Source organism: Elgaria multicarinata, chromosome 1 (assembly GCF_023053635.1).
Source record: "Elgaria multicarinata webbii isolate HBS135686 ecotype San Diego chromosome 1, rElgMul1.1.pri, whole genome shotgun sequence".
In the NCBI taxonomy this organism is placed as follows: Eukaryota; Metazoa; Chordata; class Lepidosauria; order Squamata; family Anguidae; genus Elgaria; species Elgaria multicarinata.
Genome location: NC_086171.1, coordinates 143,784,034 through 143,792,236, shown reverse-complemented (window position 1 = coordinate 143,792,236; position 8,203 = coordinate 143,784,034). Strand labels below are relative to the sequence as shown.

General features: G+C 41.1%; 1 protein-coding gene across 1 annotated transcript; it reads right to left on the bottom strand.

The window, feature by feature from the left end:
- Window positions 1-5,703: 5,703 nt before the first annotated feature.
- Window positions 5,704-7,977, bottom strand: LOC134393175 (CARD- and ANK-domain containing inflammasome adapter protein-like). The gene has a single exon (XM_063118150.1). The coding sequence runs from the start codon at window positions 7,975-7,977 to the stop codon at window positions 5,704-5,706; it is 2,274 nt and encodes a 757-aa protein (XP_062974220.1).
- Between the last annotated feature and the right edge of the window lie 226 nt (window positions 7,978-8,203).

Below are 8,203 nucleotides of genomic sequence, written 5' to 3'. Positions count from 1 at the left end.
CATATAGAAAGGAGAACAGGGCTCTTGTATCTCTAGCAGTTGTATAGAAAAGGGAATTTCAGCAGGTGTCATTTGTATGCCTGCAGACCTGGTGAAATTCCTTATTCATCACAACGATTAAACCTGCCTTTCCCTCTTGACCAGATACAAAAGAGGGCAGGGCTTAGGGTGACCATATGAAAAGGATGGTCTGAAATTCCCTTCTCTATGCAACTGTAAAAGATATACGAGCCTTGTCCTCCTTTTCATATGGTCACCCTAGCAGGGCTGTTTAAAAACAGAAGCAAAACTGGAGGGTCACAAAGGTGTCTAAAGAACCTGAAAACAAGTGTGAGTAGGGAATACTGAGCGCACAATAAATGCCTCATGTAGAAAAGCTCCTGACCCCGAAATTCCTATAAACCTGGAATTTCAAAAAGCTTTTGATAAAAGTTGCTCAACAAAAGATTAAACTGGGATAAGGACAGATCCAGAGCTGGTTAACAGGAAGCAGTTCCCACTGTGGAAGGTAGTAAGGATCTGTATGGACCAGTGCTGTTTAACATTAAAAATGATCTGGTCAAGAGTGAGAAGTGAGCCAAGTCTGAGATTGGTACCATCTTATTAAGAATGAGGAAATCCAAAACAGACTATAGAAAAGTCCTAAATGGTATCTCCAAACTGGATGAATAGACAACAAAATGTCAGAATGAAATTCAGTGTAAGGAACTATAAAATGGCTGTGATAAATAGGAATGAGATATTTGGGACAAATAGCTTTTATCTGTAATGGGGTTTGGGCATGCCTAACAGCATAAACTTGTGCTGTTAGTTAAGATGGAGTAATTGTATTTAAATATTATCTTAAACTAAATATTTCTGTATGACACTATGGAGCTGCAATTCAGTTTTAGTAGATTTGGAGATTTTTTTTTACATTATCCTATGCACAATTACTTAGGAATAAGCCCACTGTAGCCAGTGGAACTTACTTCCAAGTAAAGCATGCATAGAATCAGGCTGTAAAATAAGAATGAATAATAATTGTGTTCTAAGGGAAAATGAAAATAAGTGATATTTGGAAACTCAAATTCATGAATTATACCAACATAAATGAAATAATGCCACATCAATACAAATGGAGATGTGTGTGTATATCCATCCTGTTCTAGTGACCAGTGTCTATATTAGATGATTTCACTATCATACATTTATCTCATATAGACTATAGGTTTTTCTATCATGTCACCATACATAGATTTCCAGGGTCCATAATAGACATTTCATATTTAAAACTACTGAATGCTGAAATCGTGAATGCTTCCTTGGGAGTAGCTTTCCAGATCCATTATTATAAAGTTGTTAAGGAAATCTTGGCTTAGGCTCTGAGAATGGTGTGAGAGCCTTTAAGGGTGTAAGGATATCTCGCTCAGCTTTGTCCGGCACCCACATGGGAGACTGCCTGATGTAAGACACTCTAAGATTGCTGAAGGAGAAGTGAGTGCAATGAATAAATAACGAAACAACAGGAATAATTGTACGACCAAGTACAATTTGGCTTTATTAAGAGCAAGCCTCACAACAGCTAGTGTAATGTTTTCATTAAATCAAAACTTATGGCAATATATTATGCTTAAACTATCAAATTAATTCTATTGCATTTCCTGGAACTTAAACAAAGAGGTATTGATCTCATGCAATAACATGATAACTAGCTTTCACCCCAGATTTCTTTGGGTTGCATCTCTTCGTGTGAATGTGTTTGACACAGGCATTCTGCCTTGTGTTGTATTTGGTGATGACACCAACATGTCACAGGAATACAGCCAGGCCACCATGAATTCAGTTAATTCTGTCTTTCATTGCTGAATATAGAGTAGTTGCAGCCATGAATACATGGTTTAGAGCTTTAGCTATTTTATTTATTTATAGCAATATTTGTAACCCCACTTTCCCCTAACACCCAAATGGGGTTGCCCAAAGTGGATAACATCAATTATAAAACATAAAAACACTGTCCAATGATAAAAAGGCACACAAAGCAAATAAATAAAAAATGACAACAAAATTGATTATTAAAAAATATAGAAAACAGACAAGGAGGATGTTATAGAACACTGGCACTGAGAAAGACATCCCAGCCTTCTGTGGCAGGGCATTCCATTTGCTGGATGCCACCATGACAAAGGCCCTCTTGTGAACTGCCACAAACTATAGCTCAAAAAACAGATTTTAGCACATCGTCAGCAGACCTCAGACCTAGCTATTAGAGTTCAAATACAATTACTGTATACACAGCAGAGCTCAGCCCCCTCCCCAATTATTTTCTGGTCCAGGTAGTAAATGGCTGCATCTAATGGTTCAAATGGTGAAAGATAGTTCAGTGACCCTTACAATGAGCATGAAAAGAACCCTAAGAAAGAAAACTTTCTTGGTTTATTTATTTATTACATTTTTATACCGCCCAATAGCCGAAGCCCTCTGGGCGGTTCACAAAAATTTCATTCCTGTAGCTAAAAAATTAGATGTAATGTCCATGCACACACATTTGCTTTCACCATCTAAGATAATTTTTTAAATATAATTGCATATAGATGACTGAAAAACTGATTTCTCTCTTTTATTGTTTAGTAGCTCAACAGATATTAGAAACCCCTTTAGAGTTGCCTAAACATCTTTCAGAAATACTGCTTTTGATCTGGAGCTGGCTTTCTGTGCCTGTCCTAAGGACTCGTTCGCATATGCATGTTAATCACGGCATGTCTCCTTTTTCGATAGCTCCCAGATGAATGTGAAAACTATCTCCCTTGAATAATATTGCATTTGAGAGGTGATACCTTGAAAACTCTTCTGTGGCAATTATCTATGATGCCTTTTAAGCCATCGTTTGATGCTGCAGCCATCGGGTGGTGAACATACATGTGTGAACCAGCCCTGATTTAGGGTGTAATCCTGTGCATGTTTAAACAGAAAATGTCCAACAAATCCCAGCATTTCCCAGCCATACTGGCTGGGGAATTCTGGGAGCTGTAGGGCTTTTTCTATCTAAACATGCATGGGATAGCACCATTAGTCTATTAATTCCATTTAACCTCCATTCCAAATCCTTGGAGTAGATCCTGCTAGAAATTGAAATAAATGCACTTAAGAGGGAAATTTGACTGCTTTTTGCTTAATTCTTCAGGCTGTTTTAGAGCATCATCACACAGGGAAATCACATTTCTATACTGTTGCTTCTCTGCCCCTGCTTTTGTTCCTCATTACTTCCTCTTTTTGCCCAGAGTAAACAAAGACCACGTGCCCCATTCAGGGGACATTTTTATCATGCCACTTTTCCTGCAGCAGAAAGTGGTACATTCCCTTTTTAAAAAAAATCTGATTAAAAGGGGGTCTCTTTTGCGATAATATATTGCGACAAAAAATGACTGGAAGGAGCAGGAGGCGTATGGGAGGCAAAAGTCATCGTCTAAAGGACGCACACACATTTGTAAGTGGGCAGTAGCGAGCGTGCAATAAAACGCTCATCTGATGAACCTCCTAATTAGCCCTGAAATGATACCTACTCCTTCTGACTCAGGTGAACTTATGGATAGAATGCTACAGTGTAACCTTATACATGTCTATTCACAAGTAAGTTCCATTGAATTCAATGTGACTTACCTCTGGCTGGGCTGTATTATATCAGACTGCAGGAGAGAGCATAGATAACTAAATGCTTCTAGGTAAGAGGAGATAGGATTGCAGCCTTAATGAACATTTTTGTTGTTGTTTATTCGTTCAGTCGCTTCCGACTCTTCGTGACAATCATGGACCAGCCCACGCCAGAGCTTTCTGTTGGCCGTCGCCACCCCTAGCTCCCCCAAGGTTAGACATTATGAAATCAGTTCAAGTGAATGACTCTCTGCTTTATTAAGGAGCTGGTTTGGAAATTACATGAGATCTGAAGGTATATCCAGTGGCTGATATCCCCACAGCAGATACTCAAGTGGTCTCAATAAGTTCTTTCACATTCCTGCAGAGTAATCTGATTCAAGTATCTACCAGAGAACTATTGAAGAGCAATTGCTTTCCGATATGATCACCACTCCAAGAAGCTGTGAAGTCTTTCGCATGGCTTTAATTGCCTCTGGAGTGGCTCAGAGTGCAACAGATTGTTCTGAACATTACAAAATTGTCCTGTTGATATACAGTTGTCATGTTTTAGTGCAGGACAGAGCAACTAGCAGCCCTCCAGATGTTTTGGCCTACAATTCCAATCAGCCAATAGTGAGGGATGATGGGAGTTGTAGGCCAAAACATCTGGAGGGCCACAAGTTGCCCACCCATATTATCATATTTAGTGGTATACAAATATCACAAACAACAACAACAATATGCATCCTGTATATTCAGCATGTAAATAGCTAATTTGAACTGACAGGCCTTGTTCTCACAAAGAGCTCCATCACACCTTGGAAGAAACTCTGGCTACCGGCGCTTCTCCATGGACACTCAGTTACTTCCTGTTTTCAAACAGAAAGTAAACAAGGTGCATGAGGGCCATTCAGTCCCTGTTGTGAACACACACAGCAGTAGAGGGCAGGAGAGAGCAGCAACGGGACTTTTTCGGGGGGGGGGGGGGGTTGCCATGCAAGGAAGACCAGAAGGGACGGAAGGTGTGCGAGAGGCAGACAACATCATGTGAACTACCTCCGGGGAATCCATGAGTGCCCAGTAACGAGCTTGCAATAAAACGCTCATCGGATAAAGCTATTAGATGGACTGTACCTCTTTAGGTTGCAAGAGGGAGCCCACATAATTGAATGTTCCTCTATACGAGATGCTGGCAGGGGAGGGAGGGTGGGGGAGAAAGAAACATTGCATGAAGAAAAAAAAGTGTTTCTGGGAAAAGCAAAACTCTCCCTGACAAAGTATGTGTAACATGAAAGACCTGTGATTTCAAAGCAGCAATGTTGAGGGTTGGGGGAATGTGTCTGTGAGGTTGGATTCCATTTCGATTAGAATATGGTGAGGTGGTATTTTAGGGTGACTATATGAAAAGGAGGACAGGACTCCTGTATCTTTAACAGCTGCATAGAAAAGGGAATTTCAGCAGGTGTCATTTGTATATATGGAGAACCTGGTGAAATTCCCTCTTCATCACCACAGTTAAAGCTGCAGGAGCTATACTAGAGTGACCAGATTTAAAAGAGGGCAGGGCACCTGCAGCTTTAACTGCTGTGATGATGAGGAGGAAATTTCACCAGGTTCCCCATGTATACAAATGACACCTGCTGAAATTTCCTTTTCAATACAACTCTTAAAGATACAGGAGCCCTGTCCTCCTTTTCATATGGTCACCGTAGGTATTTAGCCTTTTCCTCCCATGCCATTTTCCCAGTCTAAATACGCATGCTTTCATACTTGATTTCCCACCCTATTCTAATGGGGCTAATCAACAGAAGCTTCATAGAAATGGGGATTTCACTTGAGCAAATGGCACATGGGGAAAAGGTCCACCATTCCTTCCCCCACTGCTGCTGCTGCAGTCAGTCTCTGAATGTCCCACCCCATCTTGGTGTATTTATTTTTAAAAAAAAATTAATCAGGTGATACAATTTAGATCTGCTACATCATCTGTTTTAGCTCTGAAATGAGACAGCCCAAACACAGATGTACTACCTCTACATGAATAAGGCTTTAGACAGGGGTAGGAAATACTTGCACTTCTTAGTCTTTGCAGATTTATCTTATCAATAACATTTTCTTTTTCAAAAGTGTAACAATTTGAGCTTGATTTTCAGTTAAGCTAGATTCTGCTGTTTGCAGTGGAGTCTTCTTCAGGCTATTTGTGGCCTGTAGGTTTGCTTTCTCCCCGGCAGACCAGTTGACCAGCGTGCTAACACAGTTAAAATGACCAGCTTTGCAAGCGCAATGCAGTGGGGTGTCTTTATTATTATCCAAGGCATTGATGACTGAGCCATTGCTCAACAAGAAGTGTGTTGAATCACTGTGCCCGTGTTCTGCTGCAAGATGCAATGGCGTCTTTCTCCATATATTTTTGTCATTGATATTTTTATTATTCCCAGCAACCAAAAGTGCTTTCAATATCTCCATGTTCCCTTTGATGGCTGCATAGTGTATTGGTGTGCAACCATCCATGTCTTTGGCTGTCAGCCTAGTCTTCTTAGCTAACAGTGCTTTCACTGTGTGAGGATGGCCTCCTATGGCTGCCAGGTGAAGTGGGGTCTTCTTCTCTTTATCGGTCGCATTTGGATCAGCTTTGGAATCAAGAAGCAGTTCCACCATAGCAGGATTTCCCATTTCAGCCGCAAGATGTAGAGGTGTCTTTGATTGCTTATCCTTAAGATTTACATTGGCCTTATGTTGCAAGAGCTTTTGAGCAACATCAACATGACCCTTATAACTTGCAATGTGCAGTGGAGTGCATAGCTCTTTAGTAGCTACATCAATTCTAGCTCCTCCTTCAATTAATATGTCAATTAGTGCTCCCTTATTGTGTAACGCAGCAACATAGAGGGGTGTTTGACCTCCCTGGCCTGTGACATTAGGATCCATTCCTTTGTGCAGGAGCATCTTTGTGATGGAAAAGGCTCCAGCTTGAACTGCCAGATGTAAAGCGCTGTTTGAGTTCGGAGTCTTGTCCTTCAAGTTGGCTCCCTTTTCAATTAGAACTTTTGCTGACTCTGTCTTCCCCTGTTCACATGCCACCAGCAATGGTGTGTACTGCATTTCATTGGTGGCATTTATGTCTGTACCTCTTTCAATTAAAGCTGCTACGATGCCGTGCAGGTCTTTCTGTATGGCTTTAAAGAGAGCAGACACCATGGTGTCTGGTGAAAATCCTTTGGAATATTGCAGCAGTAACCGGAATAGGGATTGATTGTTGCTGTTAAAAGCTGCGTCAATGATGCTGGAATCAATGTTAGCTCCACCTTCCAACAATACCTCGACGGTCTTCTCAAATCCGTGAGACACAGCGTAGCCCAAAGCGGTCTGCCCTTTCTCATCCTTGGCATCCACCAAAGCACCATTCTTTAAAAGTATTTGTACCAGGTCACTGTCATCTCTGAGAACAGCCATGTGCAGGAAGTTATGCCGGTTCTTGTATCGTCTTGCCTCTTCTTTCAAGATGCTCTTCAGAATATGCGCATGGTGGTTCTGACTAGCCAGGTGAAGTGGGCTTTTGCCTTCCTGATCCAAGCTGTAAATGTTGGCGCCAGCTTGGAGCAGCATTTTCACAGCTTTATCGTGACCTTTCTCAGCAGCTCTGTGTAGTGGAGTTCTTCCTCCTTTATCCTTTACTTCCAGCTTGGCACCTTTGCTGATTAAATAGTCAATTATTTCAGTGTGTCCATGAGCCGCTGCGATGTGTAGGAGGGTTTCATTTGCAGAGTTCACTGCATTAACTTCACTCTCCTTTAAGTTTTTTTCCAAATCAGAAAGATTGCCTTTAGCCACAGAATCAAAGACACTTGGAGAAGTGAAATCATTGCCTGTGGAGTTCCCCTCTGCTGCAACAGTTCGTTTTTCTTTACGTTTGACCCGAGTCACCCTTTCTGGCTTAGCAAAAACCTGTCTAGGGCTCTCATTCCTTTCTTGGTGAAAATCCTTAACCTTTTGAACCCATTCTTTATCTTTCTCAAGTAGGTACCCTATCAATTGCCTTCTAGCATCGCCAATTTTCCCATTCACATCACTGACATAATTTCTCATATTGTTATATAGATGGGGCTCTAACTGTTTCAAACAAGGATAAAAAAACAGCCTGCAAGCTCGCTCACCTTGAGAAGCCAGCATATCCAAAACTCGGGAGTTCTTTGCTGTTCGTGTTCTGTAGTAGGACAAGACCATTTTTTTCTCTGGTGTAAGCACACCATTTTCTATCAGCCAGTTCAGAAGGTGATCGGGGTTGTTTATGCCTTCTACAAGCTCGTTCTTTTTAGTCCTCAGTACTTCTATGGCATACGGATTTGTGAACATGCTGGTTGAATACATGATGTGTTTATATTATTCATCCACAGTACAGTAAACGCTCCTTTGAAGTTTGACATTTACCGTAAGAACGAGTAGATAGTTACAGACGTTTGCTCCATTTTCTTCCAACAAATATTGTGGTGGTTCAAGTGGAACTCTCACTAACAACAACTTGGGGCGGGGAGCATAAACACTACTCCTTTTGTCATGTTGTGCTGTTGTCTTCAGATCCTCTTTTCTGTCGCTT